General features: G+C 34.0%; 1 protein-coding gene and 1 long non-coding RNA gene across 2 annotated transcripts; one reads left to right on the forward strand and one right to left on the reverse strand.

Annotated features, from left to right (window-relative positions):
* Positions 1-8,644: 8,644 nt before the first annotated feature.
* Positions 8,645-9,871, reverse strand: LOC123656969. Its single transcript, XR_006743626.1, has 2 exons — positions 9,490-9,871; positions 8,645-9,258 (listed from the first exon to the last, which is right to left on the reverse strand). It is a non-coding gene; the product is annotated as an uncharacterized LOC123656969 (long non-coding RNA).
* A 7,279-nt stretch (positions 9,872-17,150) lies between these two features.
* LOC123656854 (prostaglandin reductase 1-like) lies at positions 17,151-21,151 on the forward strand. The gene is made up of 2 exons (XM_045592470.1): positions 17,151-17,265; positions 19,718-21,151. Exon 2 carries the CDS (start codon positions 19,752-19,754, stop codon positions 20,775-20,777), a length of 1,026 nt encoding a protein of 341 aa, XP_045448426.1. The 5' UTR covers positions 17,151-17,265; positions 19,718-19,751; the 3' UTR covers positions 20,778-21,151.
* Positions 21,152-23,754: the final 2,603 nt, after the last annotated feature.

Genomic DNA, 23,754 nt, shown 5'->3' on the forward strand with positions numbered 1-23,754 from the left:
GTAAGACCCGCATGAACAATTCAAAAATCAAAATCAAAAATTACTTTACCCATGTAGGCTTTAAAAGCACATTTTAATGTATATTTTACAAATTTAAATGATATTCGTTTATAATAAGTCAATGCTAATTATAGTGAAGTTAACACTGGTTCGTAGTGTAAAAGCTCTGATATTCCTCCTACATGTGAAAAGGCCTAAGCCCAGCTGTGGGATATTACAGGCTGAAGCAAGCAAGCAAGCAGAATGTAGATTCTACAAAGACGACTCGTCAATAAACTCTGCTGTTTCTGAAAAAAAAGCGTTGTTGAATAAATGTAAAAAAAAAACATTATTAATAATAACAACACATGAATTGACTGTTTTATAAATTTATCCGAAAAATCGTTCTCTTCAAATTTTTTCCACGTTCCTACTAATGAGAGGCTTTAGTAAAAATATGATAAACGTGACTGTGATACAATAACCGAACATCAGTCAAGTCACAAACAAGATTACAATGTAATCAATCAGAGGGGTACGGACGTCGTAAGCAATTAATCAAGCAATGTCGCGAATCGTGAACACTGATGCTAAGGATACCGTTTCTGAGCGGTTATGATGTAGCTCGAGTGTATAATCGTTATTCGATATTGTTTTAAATATTATATACACATGTAACAGAGTTTGAGAAATACTTATTCTAATGTTGTAGCTTTTGTTTTCATTTTCATATTTAGCTTGGTTGAAAAACAAGCGTACGGCTCACCTAATAGTAAGCGATTACTGATTGCGATTAAGAAGCATCGCAAGCGCGTTGCTGACGCTATCCCCAATCAACCCCCCCCCCTCCCGGAGCTCTGGTCACCTTATTGATCTTCTGGAAGGTTGAGGACCCCAGTCGGGATGTTCATTATTTTGAGCAGGAAATTTTATATTTTAACGGTTTCCTGACGATTAAAATCCTGTGTGAGGATTCCGATACTATATTACTTTGCTATTATTTGATGGCTCACAAACAAAAAAAAAACGATTTCAATTACATCAACAGTAATACAACGTAGGTAGATAAAAAAATAGTCAAGTAAATACGAGTTATTAGAGATACCTCAAAAAGCACTCGTCTAACCTCATTATTAAGATATATGTGTTCTGAGCATTTTTAATTTTTCACCCGACTACAAAAAGAATGGTTTTTTTTTTACAGACAGACAGTATTTTTTTTAATGTGTACATGTAGGTAACTTTTTACACCGATTGTAATTATTTGATTTTATACAAAAGCTGGCGCTCATTATGTGGTATGTGGAATGTGGAGATGACTCTAGTATATTTTGTGTTAATGCGTTCCGACTAGAAAAAAGGTCAGGCTCAACTAGATCATGTATCTGGACCGGATCAGGAAATCTCATCTCATCCTGATCAGGACCAGACCAATCATCTGCGTTACATGCCTTATCTAGTCCTGATCAGGCATACCTGGTCCGGTCCTTCTAAGGAAAACGAAAAAATTTCTACTCGGGGTATGTAATTGATTTATTTAGTAGCTAGTAGGTATATAAATTTAATATTTTATGAACAACTGTGCTGCTTACATAATAATTAGTAAATCTGTACTTTGAAACTGTGATAAATATTTACCAACTTGAAAATGTAGGTTTACAATCCAATTATGTATCGATTTTGATGATTGTATTCAAAAATAGGTGCTTTTTTAGTAAATGATATATTATTATATTTACATAAATTTAAACAGGCAAGCGTCACGCCCTTTTCTCTTCGTTCAACCAGGAGACCGCTGCGAACCCTTTGGGAATTTCTGGTGTAAACTATTAGCAATTAATAAATAGTTCACTCGCCAGTACCTACAGCAATATGGTTCAATAAATGTTTGAAATTATTAACAGCCTCCCATATTTTAATTTAATATATATGTTTTAGTATAATATGTAGAGAAATATTTCACAGAAATCTCACGTTACGTTTTAATTAATGTTAGTAGGTATTTAGTGATATATATAGGTATACTAGCTGACCTGGCAAACTTCGTATCGCCTTATTTTTTTTCTTAATTAAAATAATTACATATATCAAAACAAAATATACCCTATCTTTCAAGTTGGATCAAACTGCACACGGTGTGCAAATTTGATTAAAATCGGTTAAGTAGTTTAAGAGTTCATCGCGGACAAACATTGTGACACGAGATTTATATATATTAAGATAAAGCCTTCACTTAAACCTTTAATATTTCGTTAATCAGATGTTGTAAATACGTACTAAGATAGAACTCACATCAGCTATCTCAATCCACTGCTGGACAAAAGCCTCCACAAGATCGCAAAAAAAATGGTGTGAACTCATGTGTGTTGCCCATAATCACCACGCTGGGCAGGCGGGTTGGTGATCGCAGGACTGGCTTTGTCGAAGCTGGATAAGATAGAAGTATAAAAAGAAAAGTAATATCGATATTAATCTTATTTATTATTTTTTTTTTGTGTTTTTTATTTGTGATAAGAAAAATGTCTTTGGAAGAGTAAATATATCGACTGTCCCTACGTATAATATCGAAATTGAAAAAAGGCACTTTACATTTTTTACGCTGAATGATTTGTTAAGTATCGATAATGAGTATAAACTCATGAAAAATGTGATTTGATGTGTGTTTTACAGCATTTGCTCTTTTTTTCTTTGAAAATATACATAAAAAGTAGTTTTTTCATGCAATAAAAAAATAGAAAATTTTCAGTTTCGATACTGTATGTCGATATACTAAAAGTATATCGTTTGATTAGTTATTGTTTTAATTCAAATTATATAGCTTGCTTACGGACATTTAATAAGTCCAGTAGCGAAAAATTTTGTAATACAAAAATTCGCTGCTAAAACAGTGTCTGTCAAATATTTTAAACAAATGAACAATGTTACACAATATAATTTTTTTACGTTGCTAGTGAACGAAAAAAGCGATCTGTTCTAATTTGCCGAGGCAGTAAACAGAGATACGTCCAACATGTGCTAATTGCTCGAAAAAGTAAAACGCAACGGAATGAGTTGAGTAAATTGTTTGGGCAAGTTTAGTTGTTAAATTACTCGCTGTAAAAAGTATATATAGGTATATAAAAGTACAAAATGAAGGCCGATTATTTGCATATTTTATTGTTTTTATCCTTTTCTGCTATTTTTTTTTAATAAAAAAGTATGTTTTCTAATTTTAAAATGAACTTTTTTTTTATAAAGGCTACCTATTTTTTCTAATTTATAAATGTACAAAGTTTCACATCAACCGACCTCGTCACAATATAGATAACGAGTGTTTTTGGGTTGTCTGGAAGAAATGGCTAAATAGCCATAAGTCCGCCCATTGTACTTCACAGTCTGTAAATGTTTTTTTTTTAAATGTGTTTATTGTTCAAAATGTAGTTGTGGTTAACAATAAAGTATAAATAAATAAATAAATAAACGAGTGTAATGAAAAAAATCTTTCACCTTTTTTATATTTCTAGTTTTAATTTTCTTCCTTTTTATATTAAATACATTTTTAAAAATCACGTTAATCATACCCAAGGAGTAAGCTTTAGTCGCATGGCGGAGCTGATACACATTTTTTTTTAAAGAAAAAAGAAGTAATCAGATATATAATAATTATTAGACCTCCGTTACTGAGATATATACAAAGCCAGTAGAATTCCTTTTTTTTTCCCGTCAATTTAAAGTTAACCACAGCCGATACCGTATCGGTGCTTTACGGAAAGGCGAAGTTAGCAAAGTTAAAAGTCAAGTCATTTACTCGGCTTAAATTCGTTACTTGGCTCTATTCGCCATTACGGCGAAAGGAAATTTTAACAAGGAAACGAAATTTAAAGTAAGACGTTAAAATATTTTCGCTTCTATTTTAATTTGAAATTGTTTAAATAGTGCTAGACTAACAATTAATATTCGCAAAAAACCCAACATTTTAAAGAATTTGGAGGTTGTAATTCAATTTTGGCGTATCAGAACCGGCTAAGCTATTGTAAAAGATTGTAAACATTGGTATGCAACGACAACTTTATTAATTTTCTTTAATGCAACATGTCCTTGTGGACTTCCGCATCGCATTCATCCTGTAACATCCCACTGCTGGGCAAAGGCCTCTTTCTCCATCTAGCAGAAGGATCAGAGCTTTATCCCACCACGCTGCTCCACTGCGGGTGGGTGGATATATACCCCCTACTATGCGTAACGATTGCTATCAGATGTATATTTTTTTTATATCACTAGTTCGGCAAACAAGCGTACGGCTCACCTGATGGTAAGAGATTACCGTAGCTTATAAACGACTGCAACACCAGAAGCATCGCAAGCGCGTTACCGACCCTATACCCAATCTCCCCCAGGAGCTCTGGTCACCTTACTCACCAACAGGAACACAATACTGCTTGAAAACAGTATTATTTAGCTGTGGTCTTCTGTAAGGTCGAGGTACTACCCCAGTCGGGCTGCTCCATATTTTGAGCAGGAAATTCCTGCTGCGCCCTACCTCAGTTAAAGATAATAACCGGGATTGACAGCTTAACGTAGTCTCCGGAGGCACGGTGGGGATGACCAACAAGGACTAACAACTAGTCCCGAGTTGAAACACGGACGTTTGACGTTAAGCGTGACAAGTGTCTATCCGCATAGTTTCTTAAATAAAATAAAATAAAAATTAGGTATTACTGTTAAAAGCGTTTAGTGAACTAGCGCACGATACATATATAGTGAGTGTATAGTTAACTTCTCGTGAACTTCGTAAATAAAACTGTTTTTGTGCTTCTTAGATCGATTGAGGCATCAGCTGTGTGTGACTTGTGCCTACCCACATAAAATAAAATACAATAACTCATAAACGGGCATTAATTTGTACTTTTCTTGTTGTTTGTTGACTTTTAATAAACATTTAAACAAAATATTAGTAGGTTGCGTACTGCTTGTAACATCTGTTGGGTGCATAGAGTGAAATTTCGAATTTAACATGGCCAGTAAGTGTAATCAATGCGGCAAGTTCCTGTCACCAACGGATGGCGCAAAATGTAATAAATGCAGCTCGATATTCCATCGTACTTGCGTAAACCTAAGCCCCGACTCCCGCCCCCCCACGCGCTGGACCTGTCGCTTGTGCCGTGTGCCGGAAGGCAAGCTCAAGTCTACTACTGGCACCGAGTCACCTGCTATAGCAGATGGATATGAGGACGCGCACACGACAGGGAATCCGGAGAAGAATCCTACAACGTCCTTAGCTGAAGAAATGAAACTTCTACGATTGGAACTCGCGACAGTCGCGAGGGAGATGGCTTCTTTTAGACTGGAAATAGGTCGATTAAATGAAAGCATGGTAGAATTTAATAGAAGGGTTGACACAGTAGAAGAACGCGTGACATCCTTGGAGGCAAGATTCGATGCCGAATGTCAAGCGCGATGTGACGAATCCGTTACCGAAGGAGCTGTTCAGCAATTAAGAGAGGACTTAAACGAGCGGGAACAGGCGATGTTGCTTAATGATGTCATAATTGCTGGCGTACCCGAGACCGGTGGTGAAAATGTTATACATCTGACGCAGGCTATATCGAGCAAGTTGGGTATCACGCTTGAATCTCGCGACGTAGTTAGTGCCGAGCGCGCCGGTCCGCGTCGCTCGATGACGGCGGGTGAGGATCGTCGTCGCCCGCGCCCGATTATAGTTCGGCTGGCGCGACGGGCATTGCGCGATGACATTATAAAGGCGGCGCGAGTTCGGCGCGGTACGGATACGTCTGGCGTGATCGACGGGAACCCGTCTCGAATTTATGTTAACGAAAATCTAACACATGTCAACCGTCGTCTATTTTATAAGGCGAGGGAAGAAGGTAAACGTCAGGGCTGGCGATACATTTGGACTCGAAATGGGAGAATATATGTGCGTCGGGGGATGGAGACAGCAGTGCAACGAATACGAACGGAAAAAGACATTAAAAAATTTTTTTTGCATAAATTAAGTTTGTATATAGTTCGCTTGTACAAAATTTCAAGGTGCCATTTCGGAAACTGCGTTGTATTAAATTTAATTAAATTAAACACAATTTATTTATATAAGTTTTTATTAGACAAAGGATTTCTGGTCATAATTTTATTACATACAATGTTTAATTGCATTTATTATACGGCACACAGTAAATTGTTCTTTGTGTTATTCAATACTAGTTTGAAAATATGCAATGTAGGTAGCGGTATTGCGTTCCCTTATATTCACCTAAAAAAACCTTATGTCTATACAGTGAGATTAATAATAGTGCTAAAGGGTATCATTCTTTGTATAGCCTTGTCGTGTAGCCTCTATGTTGTGTTTGTTAATTTACTTCACAAACAACGTGTATTTTATCATATAATTAGAGTTTGTATATACATGTATACGAGTATTTATCTGTATGTCTGTGTATCTATCTACGTATATGAATATATTTTTACTTTTGATTTTATATTTTATTATCCCTATTATGTGTATAAATGATTAAATTAGACAAAATTACATTAGGTTTATTTAATCCGGGATCACTTGGCTCTCACCATGAGGAGTTCGTTGTGCTAATGGAACGTCATATGGTTGATATAATTGCAATCAATGAAACCTGGTTACATCCAGGGGAGGACGGCAAAGCTCCTCGTCTTCCTAGTTATCGATTGCGTCACATACCGCGGCCAACGGAACTAAGATCGAGAGGTGGTGGCGTTGGTTTTTACATAAAACGTGGTTTATCTGTGCGCACGCTTGTGCATCCCCACGCGCCTACGGTGGAACAGATGTGGATTACAATGAAAATAAATCAAAAAACGATTATTGTCGGCACAGCATATCGCCCCCCTTGGGCTAATACTGCAACATTTCTCGATGCCTTGTCTGACACGATTAGTTCTCTGCCATATTATGATAATATATATTTGTTGGGGGATTTTAATATAAATTATCTAAACAACCATGACCCTCAAAAGTATGCGTTGGATCTATTTCTTTCCACCCATGGTTTGACGCAACATGTTAACAAACCAACACATTTTAGAGCAAACAGCGAGACTTTGATAGACCTCTTCTGTTCTAATGTAAGGATGGACTGTGTTAACGTGGAATGCGTGGCGGGGTTCGGCGGACATGCATTCGTATTTGGTGAATTAAATATTGTCAAATATAAAACACCGAAGACCAAAATTAGGTACCGACCATTAAAAAATATAGATACGGAGCAGTTGGCCACCAAAACAGATCTAATTGATTGGAAAAGAGTCTTGGAGCTTGATGATATAAATACCATGGTGGCTGTGTTCACCGCGGATATGCTATGGGTATTTGACGAGGTCGCTCCATATAAGACCGCTTCGTTTAAAGAAAATTATTATCCTTGGATTACTTATAACATTAAATTGCTGATGCGTCGTAGGGATGAGGCTCACAGTAGGGCAAGGCAGTCAAACTCGGATGTACATATAGATTACTATAAAAATCTAAAATCAGAGGTTGCACAAGCTATATCTAGAGAAAAATCTGCTTATTTTAATTTTCATATTAATTCTAATTTTAAAAACTCTAAAGTATTATGGAAACATCTAAAAAAAGTAATTAATATAAAGCAGAAATATAATCATGGTGTGCCTGAACATCTTAAAGACCCTCAAATAATTAATACAAATTTTCTCGATGTGCCGGGCGTGAACTGTGTCCCAATTGAAACTATTAATTTTTATGAGTCTCGTAAAGGCTGTTCAGTGGAATTTAGTTTACAGCCTGCGAGTGAATTAGAAATTTCAAAAATAATTCACTCCTTAAAGTCAAATGCAACTGGCATTGACGAGATCTCTCTGGATATGGTATTGTTAACGTTACCTAGTACGTTGACCACCATAACCGGAATTGTTAATAAATCGATTTTAACGAATACATTTCCTGAGATGTGGCAGATAGCTTTGGTGAGACCGATCCCCAAAAAGGAAAACGTAAATGAAATTAAAGATCTACGACCTGTTAGTATACTGCCTTGTATATCAAAAGTTTTAGAGAGGATTGTATGTAATCAATTAACAAAATTTTTAGACACTAATAAAATTCTACCAGAGAAGCAATCTGGTTTTAGGAAATATCACAGCACGACTACGGCGTTGCTGGATGTTGTAGACAATATATTGTGCGCTCAGGACGTTGGAGAAGGCACAATTCTTGTACTGCTGGATTTTTCTCGAGCGTTTGATACAATCAACAGGCAACTGTTTCTGGCTAAATTAAAATACTACGCATTTAACGCTAAAACTGTAAAATGGTTCGCTAGTTACCTACAACATAGGAAACAGATAGTTGAAATCATCAATGATGATGGGTCCAGAAACCGATCGGACTGTTGTTCGGTAAGTAGAGGCGTACCACAAGGATCGATCTTAGGACCCATAATTTTTGCGCTGTACTGTGCCGACATAATAACTCATATCAAAAATTGTAAATATCACATATATGCTGACGATATACAGATGTATATTTCGTTTAATCAATCAGAAGCTAGTGTGGCTATACAGAAGTTAAATGACGATCTCGGCCGCATCTCCAAGTGGTCAGAAGATCATGGTCTTGCGTTGAATCCGGGAAAAACGAAATATATGATACTAGGCACAAAAAATCAAATACAAAAAATCAGTAGTTTAAATCCATTTATTCACATAAGGGGTGAAAGGATTGAAAGAGTGACAGAGGTGCGTAATTTAGGCTTAGTGATTGATGAGGGGTTAAGGTTTGAAAGACATACCATGAATACAGCTCGTAATTGTTTTTATAGGTTAAAAGTCTTGTATCAGATAAGAAACGTTCTCAGTAAGGATATGCGAGTGAAGTTGTGTGAAACGCTGGTTCTTTCAAAATTCAACTATGCTGATATTGTAATTGAACCTAGGCTACTTGCACGTACAAAAAAACTTATACAACGGGTACAAAATGCATGCATGCGGTACTGTTTTAATATACCACGTTGCGCGCATATTTCTCCTTATATTAATGATGCACGAATGATTAGGATGGAACATCGTAGGCAATTGCATCTTGCGACCTTACTATTCGACGTGATCCAAAGTAAAGCCCCTGTGTACTTGTACGATAAATTAACCTGGGCAAAGGAATGTAACAGGAATTACCCTACACGAGCATCGTCTTACATGCTCAATATACCCATGCATCGATCTGCAGCGTTCCATGGTAGTTTCCGCTATGCAGCGACGAAGTGTTGGAACAACTTGCCGCCTCCGATTCGGATCCTGAAAACCAAGAATACTTTTCGTTACAAATACAAAATGCATTTATATAATTTACAACTTCAATCGTCACAGACCATCTAGAAAGTAGAATAAGGAATAGGAATGTATAGTCATTTTTAAATTTGTGTATAGGTACGTTAATATAATTACTAATAATATATGATTATTTTTTTTTTAAATTCATTGTGCATATTTGTAAAACAAGGCAAATACATAATAAATTCTCAGTACCTAATTGAACTGACTTCGTCCCGGGCGGTAGGTTGGTTCAGCACGTGCTTCGGTGACAGCCTCGTTGACGTCATTTGTTTTTATTTTATGTATGCCATCGTCTTTTTTTTTTTTATAGCCTGTAAATGCAGGGTTGTGTAAGATAAATTAGGCACGGGAACGATTTTAAAGAAATATGATCTTACCTTAATAAATAGCCTCATTCGTAGCCTTGCTCCTTTTATATATTATACGAGTATAATGGAAGCGTGCGTCGTCGGGCTTACGTCTTCCCATGTCCGGCGCGTGCGGTGGTCTGAGCTTACCTGCATTCCGTGCACCCGACGACGTAACATCACATAATTTCACTACTATTTATTTATTTATTTATTTATTTATTTATGCAAAATATATCTTCTCTGTTGTTACTTATTTATTTATTTTGCTCCATTTTACATGTTTATTTATAATATTTGTTATATACATGTACGGATATGTATATGTGTGTATGTGTATTATATGTTTATGTGTGTGTGTATGTGTATGTATGTGTGTGTGGTGTATGTATGCGTATATAATTATATTGCTAGAAGAAAGGAATGATACTTGTCGCGCTAGTCAAAACAGGGGTATCACTGAAAATCAGCGTTGGTTTTTGTTTTTTATGAAAGCCAACACCAAGCTGAGTGATATACCTTTTTGGGGCACAGCACTTAGCCGCAGGCGGTATTATTTGGTCATATAATCACACATTTTCACATTTCTTGTTTATTCGTCTTTTTTTTTTTCATAACTTCTTTGGAATTTTTTATGTACATTTTTTTTTTTTTTACTTTTTTTTTTTTTTTGATGTTATAGTTTTTTGTAGTCTATATTACTGGTCATGTAAATTTCTTTTTTCTATATGTAGTTACTGATTAATTATTATTATGTCTATTTAAGTGTGTCTTTTTTTGTGTAAAAACTGTCTGCGTTTTTGAGTGATGCTCCGAATAAACGTGTTTCTTTCAAAAAAAAAAAAAAAAAAAAAAAAAAAAAAAAAAAAAAAAAAAAAAAAAAAAAAAAAAAAAAAAAAAAAAATTGAATCGGCGACCGTCGGTGTTTAGGTGCAACCGACATGGCACACGCACCATTAGACCGAAGCGGTCGTCGTAATGCTTGTCTTATAGACCTATTTAAATTTGCTCGAGGTTTGAGATATTTTTGGGTAATCTTTGATAACGCGCATTAAGTTGATTATTTTTTCGTCTACTTACGTTGTCTATGTAATTGAAGTCGATGTTTTTCGTTTGCAAGCAATAATTAAATCTATAACTAAATAATTCAAAACTCAATATGATTTTATTTCGATTATATAGCTTTATGAGATATAATAGGATTGAAACAAAAATAAAAATCTTTAAGCGATTAAAATGCGCTCCCAGACACGACGTGGAGACCGACAAGAACAGACATCTAGCCTGAAACGAAATAAATATATGCGCAAATATAAATGTCAATATCGAGTGGTAATCGAAACCACGACCGCCGGAGCGTAGACGCTCATTCAACACACGCACTACTACACCAGAACGGTGACATATACGTTATATATTTATTTATACATATATTTATTATATATTCTCCTAAAATATCTGTCTGACGTATATTTTACAATTTTACTGCTTTGAAAGGCTTAAAAAGCTTAGAAGATTTTTTTTGAAGTGAGACTTCTTTACGCGCGCTTGAATTTGGGAGTAAGCTGGTGAATGCGTAAAAGCTTTACGAAAAGTGTGATCGCACGAGACAAACGAAGCAAAAGAGGGAGGTGCGAGCACACATTTTTTTCTCTCTTTCTTTAATAGCCGTTTCATAGACACAGTGCAGGCCTATTGCTAAACAAGTTTTACTTCTGTCATGTGGTCTAAAGCACACTCAGTTTTGCAATTTCATTGTTGCTTACACATATGTAAATTATTTTAACTGCAACGATTTATAATAATACCAGCTGTGCCCGTGACTTCGCCCGCGTGGAATTTAACGAAAAAAATATTGTTCAGTTCGCAAAACTATAAAATAAATAAATTTCTAAAATAAAAATAGCCTAGGCTATACCTTACTCCTTGTTATATCAGCCAGTGAAAGTCCCGTCAAAATCGGTCCACCCGTTTCAGAGATTAGCCGAAACAAACAGACAGATAGACAGACAAAAATTGTTAAAAATGCTATTTTGGTATATGTACCGTATATACATCCATATGCATTTATTAAAAAGCAGTTATTTTAATATTACAAACAGACTGCATATTTATTTATTTGTAAAGATAATTATGATATTCTTACAACAAAAGAAACAATAACACTCGATACAATAAAACTAAAATGTTTAATTATTAATATTTCTAAGGTACATATCTAAATGTACTAGCGTATAAAACAGTGTAATAAAACACGGCCTTTTCGAGTTAGATGATCGGTGGATTATAGAAAATGTTAGGTTATGCTCTCACAGATACCCTTGTAACAAAGCGGTGCCATTATTACGTGAAAATGGAAGTTTACTGTTTTTTCCGTCATTAATTATTAAGTTGGACAATTTATTATTCGTGGTAGGTTTTTTATACTTTGTTACAAGTGATTATATTTTAATAAATTGAGTGGAACTAGTCTGTGTTTGTTATATTATTATTAAGAATGGATAGAATGTGTAAAAAAAGGGATAAAATTGTTTGTACCGTTCGAACTATTAAATGTAACAGTTGTTTAATTTATGAAACTATTTTATATCTTTTTACATTTATAGGTCGATCGAATCAAATTGTAAATAAAAAAAAATAAACAAAAAGTCTGTGTGTTAACTCCGACGCACAACCGGTGTTTACTCCTTCAGATCAACTCTCTAAATAGGCACAAAAAGGTTTACTAGTCTAAGAAAAAGGTTAATACCATATCAATCGATCAGTTTATCTTTCCGTTAGATGGTGTTATGAGAAACGTAATTTCGTACGTTTTATTAATTTAATTAATTCGTTCAGTACATTTTACTCGTCACATTTTTTTCATGCCAGGGGACTTAAATGAAAATTGATTCCTAAGTAGTAAACTCTAAAACAAATACAAATAATACAAAAAAGGATGACAGAAATTGCAAATGTACGTAAATATATATAAATAAATAAATTAAAATAAAACTCAAAAAACAATACAATGTCACATCTAGTTTTGATCATAAAACATCCATGTTCTAGTAACATTATTTTTGTTTAGTGAACAGCTGGCATTTACTTGCATAGCGAAGCACAAGTCGCATTTTACGCTGATTGTTATTGTAATTGTTTTGCTTCTCGGTGAGTGAATTGTAATTCTGATAAGAAATAAAGTCCTTTAGCCATAACCAGCTAATTATTACATAAGAGTTATTAATTATATTCATCGTTTATCTCTTTCATATTAGTTTTCATAATATTGTTTTTAACATTTCGTAGTATATCTTATTGAAAAAAAAATCTTAGTAATTTATGCAAAACTAGCTGTGTCCTGCGGTTTAACCCGCGTTAATTTGAATATTATACAGCCTATTGCCTTCCTCGGTAAATGGACTTATCCAACATAAAAATAATTTTTTGATTCGAATCTGCTAAACAAACAAACAAACTTCATCTTTATAATATTAGTATAGATTAAAATAGCTAAAATAATAAGTCTATCGAACTTATGTTATAAATTTAAAAGGAATAACATTTGAAATAACCTTTTTAGTTTTGACTTCATGAAAAGATAAATTCCCAGTCTTTGTGGGTGTTTGTGTTGAATCAAATGTTTCTGATCTGGGCGTTTGTTGTTGTAGATATTCTTCATCATCATCATCATCAGTTCAGCTAATCGCAGTCCACTGCTGGACATAGGCCTCCACAAGTTCGCGCCAAAAATGTGCGCGAACTCGCGCGAGCGCGAGTTGGTGACCGCAGGGCTGGCTTTGTCGCACTGAAGACGCTGCTGCCCGTCTTCGGCCTGTGTATTTCACAGCAAGCAGTTGAATTGTTATCCCGCCATCGGTCGGCTTTTCAAGTTTCAAGGTGATCGTGGAACTGTGTTATCCCTCAGTCGCCTCTCACGACACACACTGGAAGAGAGGGGGTGGCTATATTCCTTAATGCCGCAACCACACAGCATAGTAGATATTCTTACGCTATAAAATATACCAGTACATGAAATAAAATTTCTATTAGCGGTAAAAATTATTGTAGCTATTCTAGTAGTAGATTATTCTCCTTTAAGAGAGCAGCTCGGACTAACAGTGTAATATTTGTACGCTACTTGAGTTCCGTTAAGTTTCATCTATTTTCCATATACGACCTCACCTTACGCGCCACAGGAATACAATACTGCTTGAAAACAGTTTTATTCAGCTGTAATTTACTGTGAGGTCGATGTGGGCTGCTTCAAATTTTGAGCAGGATATTTTCATGCTGTGCCCTACCTTCGTTTCTAGTAATATATCTATTTTTGTTTGTACTTTTTTAATCCTTGACGGTATGAAAATATAAAATAACAACACTATTGGTACTATATTAGTTTAAGATAATTTCTGATATGTGCTACTCCGTATTTTAAGCAGGATATTTCTTGCTGTACCCTATCTTAATAAAGTATCATATATCCTCAATTCAAACTTACTTAATTAATAGAACTTTAATCTTAGATATCTTTTCTTAGAGATGTCAAACTTTCGCAACAATCACAAACGCGCAGAGAAAAATAAGAATATATATGTAGATAAGAACGTATTAAGTTAGAGCATAAGAACTATTTTTAAATGCATACGATTTTGGCGACGTCTCTCCTGAGATAAACATGTTTATGTCGGGGATAAATGCTCACTGTGTCCCCGTGTTCCAGGTAATCCTTCGCCTGGTCCGAAATACTTGTGTTTACTCCAGAAATTTTGTTTCGCACAAAATATATTTTTATATATTATATCTAGGTCGGCAAACAAGCGTACTCACCTGATGGTACGCGATTACCGTAGCTTATAGGGGTCTGCAACACCATAAGCATCGTAAACGCGTTGCTGATCCTATCCCCTATTCCTCCCAGGAGCTCTGGTCAACTTTCACATCACAGGAACACAACACTGCTAGAAAACAGTTTCATTTAGCTGTGATCTTCTATAAGGTCGAGATACTTCCCCAGTCGGGCTGCTCCATTATTTGAGCAGGAAATTTCCTGCTGTGACTTATCTCACTTCAAAATAAGTTGTTTATTTTAAATTACAACAAATAACGTATATTTTTTTTGTTTGAGCTTTTGTAGACATATTGCGTATGAAATTATATTATTTTAGTATTTGTAACAATAGGTATAATATATATTAATACGCTAAGGTTAAGATGTTTGCCTCCCTTTTTAGAAAAAACCTCTCAATTACTCCACATAAATTATATGTCATTTTATAGATAATTGCTTGCTCTACCGGCAACCACGACAAAAATTTATTATTGCTTTTGTTTTTATTAATTAATTAATTATTAAAATTATATAAATGATGGCTTTAATTTTGAAACAACTTCAACATGATTGACGGTCGCTATTGTTTTTTATTCAATTTCGGGCTTTTTTTACTCAAACCAACGCAGATTAAACCGCGGGGTCTATCTGTTGATTATTATTACTTAAATATATTATAACTATTTTATGAGAAACTATAAAATAAAACATGAAATATTGTCTGTAAAACATATGTATTGTTTGTGATATTATACACTTACTTAAGCGTCCAATTTCTTACCTATTTTCAATAGTTATAAATTGCCGGGCTGTCAAAAATTTTATATGTTTAATTTTTTGACTTGTCTCTAAAATAGGTTGGCATTTTGAGTTGTGCCGTTAGCATTCTTTATATTCTTTACAAACTGAGTTCATGACATCATATGCACGTAACTTGTATATCAGTGTATAGTCGTGAGGTAATATATGAGTTCTATAAAGTAAACCCCTGTTACCCTGGTGAGGAAAGTCTGGGTAATGTGGTGAAACTCTAGGCTCGCTCCCAGACAGGCTCTGTCTGGTAACTATGATAAGAACAAATAAGACTATTAGTAAGAGAATCCATTATCCGCCAATCATCTTCTAAGTATTTATTTGTAACTTTAACACACAACAATACAAAACGATGTTATTTATAATTAATCAGGCAAAGCACTTAGTAGTTCAGTGCAATTTCCATAATAGTGCATAGTGCAACATAGTAAGCTCCACGATATAGGATATATCCAGTTTTATCACTTGAGAGTATTGACGCATATTAGCTATGGCATCGGATAACGAGATCTAGAAATGGCATCTTAGTACAATCTCATGTCGCCAAAACTACACTAGTTTAGATTCAAATTATATCACAGAACACAAATAATTGTGTTCGCTCACAAATGATAAGTAATATAACGTAGGTAAACAATAACTAGTAAAGTAAATATGCATTATTAAATATAACTCGAAAACTACTGAAAGTGTCAGATCTCAATTAAATTTAAATGGGACCTCGTGACACACCATCTTTCGATTAAAAAAATCATCAATCATCAAAATCGTTCCACCCAGTCAAAAGTTCTGAGGTTATAAGCGTATTTTTATAAAGGTGCCAAACGAGCGTACGGTTCGTCTGATGATAAGTTGATACCGTAGTTGATGGATACCAGCAACACCATCAGCATTGACAGCGGGTTACCGACCCTATCCTCGACCCAGGACCCAGGATCTCCCCAGAAGCCCTGGCTATCTTATTCACCACAGAAACAGGACACTTCTTGAAGGCAGTGTCATCTAGCTATGATCATCTGTATTGTTGAGATGTTAACTCAATCAGACTGCCCAAAATTTTGAGATCAGATGTGGATACATCATACATCCTACTGAGCCTTACTTCGATAAATGTGTCATCATAAAAACGAAATATATCAATTGAAGTCGGTTTTCTTAATACTTAGCTGTGAGCGCCTGTAATTAGTAAGGCACTTAAAACATTATTTGGTATTTACTTTTATAAAATTACGGTGTAATCTCCATTGGCTATTCCTAATAAATAAATAAGCGAACTCGTATTTACTCATACAGGTTGGTTATAAAATTCGCGGTCGTGATGAATTCAAATTTATTCAAATTTAATTATTTAATAAAGAAATCAATAGTAGTTCCAGTAATTAAAAGCACATCTTTCCATTTTTAAGAAATATGTCTGTATGTAATGTGTGACTTTTTCCAATAGACTTCATCTAATTTTACATTTTTTTCACTTTCCAACATTTTCAAATGCTTCGGTATTGGTCATCGTATAATGCATTAAGTGGTTTAAATAAATAAATTTTTCACATTTCATGCTCTTCTTAATAAATACTAAGACTAAAATAAAATATAAACATCCTTCTTTAGTTATTTTTAAATAAAAAAAAATCGCAGCAATACTTTTAAAAATAAAAGTAATTAATTGCCAGAAAAAGCAACTTTTTTGCGCAAATGTAATGCGACACCTGATGACATTACGGACATCGTTGATTACATTGATAAACATGAAGAAATTAAAAATTTGTCAACATATTTCAGTGACAATCAAATGCATATATAGTCTAAATTACAAATGAGATAAGTCTTTATGACTAAGTAAATGAATGAAATGAATGTGACTTGTTAACCATGACTACTATTTCCGTTATAACTTCTGTATCATGAGACGACGTCGTACAGGATAAAAGCGTAAGTCTGCGGTGTAACCACAGAGTCCATAGAACGTTGTGCATCTGAACGTATCCTTGGAATATAAAGGTATTTTTTTTAGTCTTTACAATTTCGGTAACGGGTCGTGTTTAATATTATATTCATTAAAAATTGTTGATAAAAACTTTTCCCACTTTGGTATTCTATTTATACTCATACGATGATTAAACTGTAATTGTGTTGATATCACTATGATCTTACCACTGAAGTTGATAAACACCTTTGTGTATAAATGTTTGGGTGATTTTATTTGAATTTTATGAAATTCGGTAAATATTGTTTAATATAAAACAATATTGTTGGTATTTTTTAATGGTATATAAAAAAAGTGTTTGTGTACTTATCTACGCACGTAAGAAGTTATACTTTATTGGTTAATCAACTTCACGTTGCTAACTTCTTTGTTACCTAGCTAACTACAGGGTGTCAGTTTTTGGTGACGGTCTGCGCGCATCGTAAAAATTTACTCTCATAATTTTTGCCTAACGCACCAAACAAAGTATAGGCTTCAAAAATGCAGGAATTTAGTTTCTATAAAAGCGAAGTTAATTTAAAGTAACGATTTTTGGATAACGTTGAGAAAAAAATACTTTAATAAAGTGATAGGCGGTGAAAATTCTAAAATTAACAGGTTTATATCGTGGGAAAAAAATATTTCACGTATTAGCTGTTTACAATTTTATGGTGTATAAGACAGATGTAACTAAAAAGTCCTTCTTCGACACGGTATGTCGAAGACGCGGGTTCGAATCCCGCTGGAGCGGTCAATTTTTGATATGATATTCAAAAATGTTTAAAAAGTCCTATTTAGATTTTTAAGTATTTCTAAGCATCGTTAAATGTCTATTAAATTAATGTCAGTTAATCATTTCCTACGGAAAATGTACAAATATCCGTCATAAGATTATTAAAAAAAATAGTATTCTGATTCTTCGAGGGTAATACAATCATTTGAAAAGAAAGTTCTGTAATCTACAAATTACTTATTCTACGTTTCTGTAAATTAAGTGTAGCGTATTATGTTGATACGATTGGAGCACGTAGATCTAGAAGGAAATAACTAATAACAACAACGAAAATCAGGTTGTTTTTTTTTTATGTGGGTATGTCTCCGTTTTCCTCGAAAAACAATGGCGGTGGATATCATAATATATATAAATACGCTAAGTTCAAGATGTTTGCCTCCCTTTTTAGAAAAAAAAAACCTCACAATTTACATAAATTATATATCATTTTATAGATAATTATTTAATCTATTGGCATCCATAACTAAGACATTTAATATTGCTTTTGTTTTTGTAAATTAATTATTTATTAAATTTATATTTATAGATATACATTGAGACAATACAGTAATGCTGACATCTGACGGCTATAATTTTGAAACACCGTCAACATGATTGACGGTCGATTCACACTTGGAATATTGTTTATAAAGAAATTTTGCAATCTTTACATATAATAAAATGGTAGGAAAGTCAAAACTGTACATTGAATATTTTTTTAAAAGAATACTTGGGGTGTGATCGAAAATCGATACCGAAGCCAAAAATATAGTTTTTAGAATTTTTGTCTGTTTGTCTGTATGTATATCCGGGATAAACTCAAAAAGTACTGCATGGATTTACTTCAAATTTGGCACGAATATTACAAAGAAGTCGGGTCAACATATAGGCTACATATTATCACGCTATCAACTACGGGAAACGAGCAGTGAACCTTTATTTCTTCAACGCATTCTGTAACAACGTGTAATCTAACGACGCATATTTGAATGTTGTTATTATGTTATGTTGTTGTTCACGGGTTCTTTTCCGCAACTCGACGTCTTGGTGCGCCTTTTTTGCGTGATTGTTATTATGTTAATAACCATGCTAGAAGCTAGCTTCATACTATAATTAAAGACATTCTGTAGTATATTTAGTATCAGCATTGTACCCGTGCGAAGCCGGGGCGGGTCGCTAGTACAGAATAAAAAAAAAATTTTTTTGTAGTTCTGAAAAATGATAATTATTATACTTATTTAGTGCGAATAATTCGCACGGGAACTGCTAGTTAAAAATATATGAATGTTTGTAAAAAAAACGACTTTTACTTATTATCGTGTCAACCGTACCGATCAATCTTCATTATGTATTCTCCTCTCTACGTGACATTGGCGAAATCAACCGTGCTCCACTAGCAAAATTAAAAGCCATTAATCCAATCAATCCATAAATTTACGTCAATTAAAACTGCATGACGTGAAAACAATCATACAAACGGAAAAAATAAAAATAAATATTACCTGTTCTCATAATAATATTCTATGGTAGTATATGTATAGATATGGTAACAGAATAAACAGTAAATTTAATAAGATAAGCAAAAACAATTCAATCACAAAAAATCAAACAATTCATTCAATTTAAATAAAAATGTTTCATTTTCTTAACTATCGTTACACTTTGAGCAAAAACAGTAACCGACATTTTTAGTAATACAAATTTATTTGTTTCAGTGCTAAATCAATTACCCTTATTCACATCGAAAACATGGTAAAGGCACGTAAATATGTCGTCAAAAAATACTTCGAAGGAGTTCCAAAAAAATCTGATTTTGATATAGTGGAATACGAACTACCTCCCCTGAAAGACGGCGAAATTTTACTCAAGACTGAATGGGTCAGTGTGGATCCTTACTTGCGATCTTATAACAGGAAAATGCCAGTGCCATACGACCAATTTAGTTATCAAGTTGGAATAGTAGAAGAGTCCAAGCATCCGACTTATCCAGTTGGTACCAGAGTTGTAACACATAATGGTTGGTGTGATTATTCTGTAGTTGATGTCGCTAAAATTACAGCCTATACAGCAGATTCAGATTCATTAGAAGTCTTGTATAAGCTACCAGAATTAAAAGGCCTTTCACCATCACTAGGTATAGGTGCAGCTGGAATGCCTGGGATCGCAGCATATTATGGATTTTTGGAAATTTGCCAGCCTAAAGCAGGTGAAACTGTGGTTGTCACTGGAGCAGCAGGTGCCGTAGGTTCTGTTGTAGGGCAAATTGCTAAAATCAAAGGTTGTAAGGTCATCGGTTTTGCCGGTTCTGACGATAAAGTGAAATGGGTGGAAGAGGAACTTGGTTTCGACAAAGCATTTAATTATAAAACCGTCGATGTACAATCAGTTCTCAAAAATGCTGCACCTAAAGGAGTGGATTGTTACTTTGATACTGTTGGTGGAGAAATAAGCAGTTTAATAATCACTCAAATGAATAAATTCGGAAGAGTCTCTGTATGTGGTTACATTAGTGCATATAATGAAGATCATAAGAAAACACCTACAGCACCAATTTTGCAACCATCAATTCTTTTTAAAGAACTTAAAATTGAAGGATTTATAGTAACTCGTTGGGCCAGTCGCTGGCAAGGGGCCATTGCTCAGTTAATTACGTGGATAAATCATGGACAATTAAAACCAAAGGAGCATGTGACAGTTGGATTTGACAGGCTTTACGATGCATTTGTTGGTATGATGGCTGGAGAAAACAAAGGAAAAGCTGTTGTTAAAATTTAAAATGAAGGTACCAAGTTTATGTTGTAAGAAAAATATCTTCTGTTCATTTGCGGAATTCTTTATGCATAAATATAAGGCGTGCACAATCACTAGACACTTTTAAATTTGCTGAAACTCATAAGTCACGTTATTAGCTTATAAATTCATTTACTGCAAATGTATATTATTGTCAATGACTTTGGCCGTATCTTCCTCTCTTCTGTTGTGTACTCGTATATATTTGTATTTTTACATATTTTATATATAATATTTATATAAATGTCTATAACGATATTTATAATTAGCGATAAGGCCGGCTTTTATACATGTTTACATTTTCCTTTCGATGTAAAATTTTCCTCTGTTAATCTACAATAAAGAGTATTTGTATTTGAGCACTGTATGTTTTTTAGAATAAATATATTTTCACGATGAGTAGGTACACATTTAACTTAATGCTAAGGTATATTATTTAATTAGACTTTCACTTATCGCATAGTATAATTTCTCTTTCAGCAGTTAAATTAACTACTTAATAATAATTGCATTGTTATTGAAATAATAATTCAAATATGAAGTATTTAACTATTCTTATATTATAGTCTCTTTGTATACTTATTTGTACTTTTTTAACCGACTTCCAAAAAAGGAGGAGGTTCTCAATTCGACTGTATTTTTTTTTTTATGTATGTTACATCAGAACTTTTGACCAGGTAGACCGATTTCGACAAATTTTGTTTTAATCGAAAGGTGGTGTGTGCCGATTGGTCCCATTTAAATTTATTTGAGATCTAACAACTACTTTTCGAATTATATCTAATAATGCGTTTTTACTTGACGCTTTTTTCGTCGACCTACGTTGTATTATACCACATAACTTTCTACTGGGTGTACCGATTTTAATAATTATTTTTTTGTTGGAAAGGGGATATCCCTAGTTTGGTACCATGATAAGGAAACCAGGATCTGATGATATGATCCCAGAGAAATCGAGAGAAACTCTTAAAAATCCACAATAACTTTTTACTGGGTGTATCGATTTTGATAATTTTTACTTTAATCGAAAGCTGATGTTTATCATGTGGTCACATATAAATTTTATCGAGATCTGATAACTACTTTTTGATTAATCTTTGATAACGCGTATTTACTTGACATTATTTTCGTCACCTTACGTTGTATTATACCTCATAACTTTTTACTGGGTGCACCGATTTTGACGTTTCTTATATAAATTAAAAGCTACTATTCGTCACGTGGTCCCATTTAAATTTAATTGAGATTTGATTCGTAATTTGTGAGTTATATCTAATATTGCGTATTTACTTGACGGTTTTTTTGTCACCCTACGTTGTATTATACGTTATATCTTTTTACTGGGTGCACTGATTTTGATCTTTTTTGTATAAATCAAAAGCTAATACTTGTCATGTCGTCCGTTTTAAATATGATTGAGATATAATGAGCAATTTTTGAGTAATCTTTGATGACACGTATTTACATGACGATGTTAAGACGACTGTGGTCATGTTCAATACTTTGCCACAACGCCATCTATCAAAATGTTATGAAATTACTTCGTTCACTATCGATCAAATTACAATATTCCACTAGAGTAGAGAGTAGCAGTTTATTCGTTATAAATATATTTGAGCTTTTAATTTTTGAGTTATCGCTAATACGGGTATTTACTTGGCTATTTTACGTCGACCAACGTTATATTAACCTCATTACTATTTTACTGGGTGGACCGATATCGATGATTCTTTTTTTAATCGATAGGTGGTGCTTGTCATGTGGTCCCATTTAAATATAATTGAGATTTGACTCGAACTTTTTGAGCTATATCTGATATGGCGTATTTACTTGACTGTTTTTGGAGTTTTCTCCTTAAGAATCGATTTTCATTTAAGGCCCCGGAATGAAAAAATTGAACAGTAAAATCTACTGAACGAATGACCTTGTTAGAGATGGCGTTCAGACGTTTTCTAATAACGCAATTAGGTTCCGATAGATGGCGTTATTGCATTCATTTATTTACAATTTGATATAGTAATAATATATTTCTTAGACTAGTAAGCCTTTTTGTGCCTATTTAGACAGTTAATCTGAAGGGGTAAACTCCAGTCGTGCATCGGAGCTGTGTGAAAACATGAACATTACATATTTTTAATAAAAAAGACATAAACCGTAATTCAATATAAATCCGCTTCAACTAAAAAACCCGCCGTAATAAGCGATGTCAGCGCTTCGCGCGAATCGACGACGGGCCTTTTATGAAATTTCTGCCTACAATCGCTAACAAAATGTTAGAAATAACAGTAGAACATTATATAATTCTACAATTTTATAATGTCGCGTTATATGGAATACGAACAAAGTATTACTATTTTTTCGTCGATCTACGTTGTATTACTCTTCGATGTAATTGAAGTCGGTTTTTTTTTTCGTTTGCGAGCAAACACAATTATTTATGTAAACAATTTTAATTTAATTACTAATTATTGAAATACAAATCATACCTACGTACCGTATACGTTGTAAAATATACATCCTTATTTTGTAATAAAGTGTATAAATAACAACACAAAAGTAAATATATTTTAACCAAATAAACTTGTTTCATTAAACAAAATATTTTTTTCTTTCTTAAAATTTACTCTACTAACAAATGACACACGACAAAACAGCCCATCTTTAAGAGATTTCTCGTTTTCATTTATAAGACTTAATATTAATTATTTACAATAAAAGCGGTATGGACTAATACGATTACTTATCACTTCAGCCTATCACAGTCCACTGCTGGACAAAGGCCTCTCAAGTCGCGCCAAAAATGGCGTGAACTCGTGTGTTTTGCCCATAGTCACCACGCTTGGTAGGCGGGTTGGTGACTTGGAGCAGGACCTGACTTTGCCGTACCGAAGATGCTGCTGCCCGTCTTCGGCCTGTGTATTTCAAATCCAGCATTTGGATAGCTATTCCGTCATCGGTCGGC

Source organism: Melitaea cinxia, chromosome 10 (assembly GCF_905220565.1).
Source record: "Melitaea cinxia chromosome 10, ilMelCinx1.1, whole genome shotgun sequence".
NCBI classification, from domain to species: Eukaryota; Metazoa; Arthropoda; class Insecta; order Lepidoptera; family Nymphalidae; genus Melitaea; species Melitaea cinxia.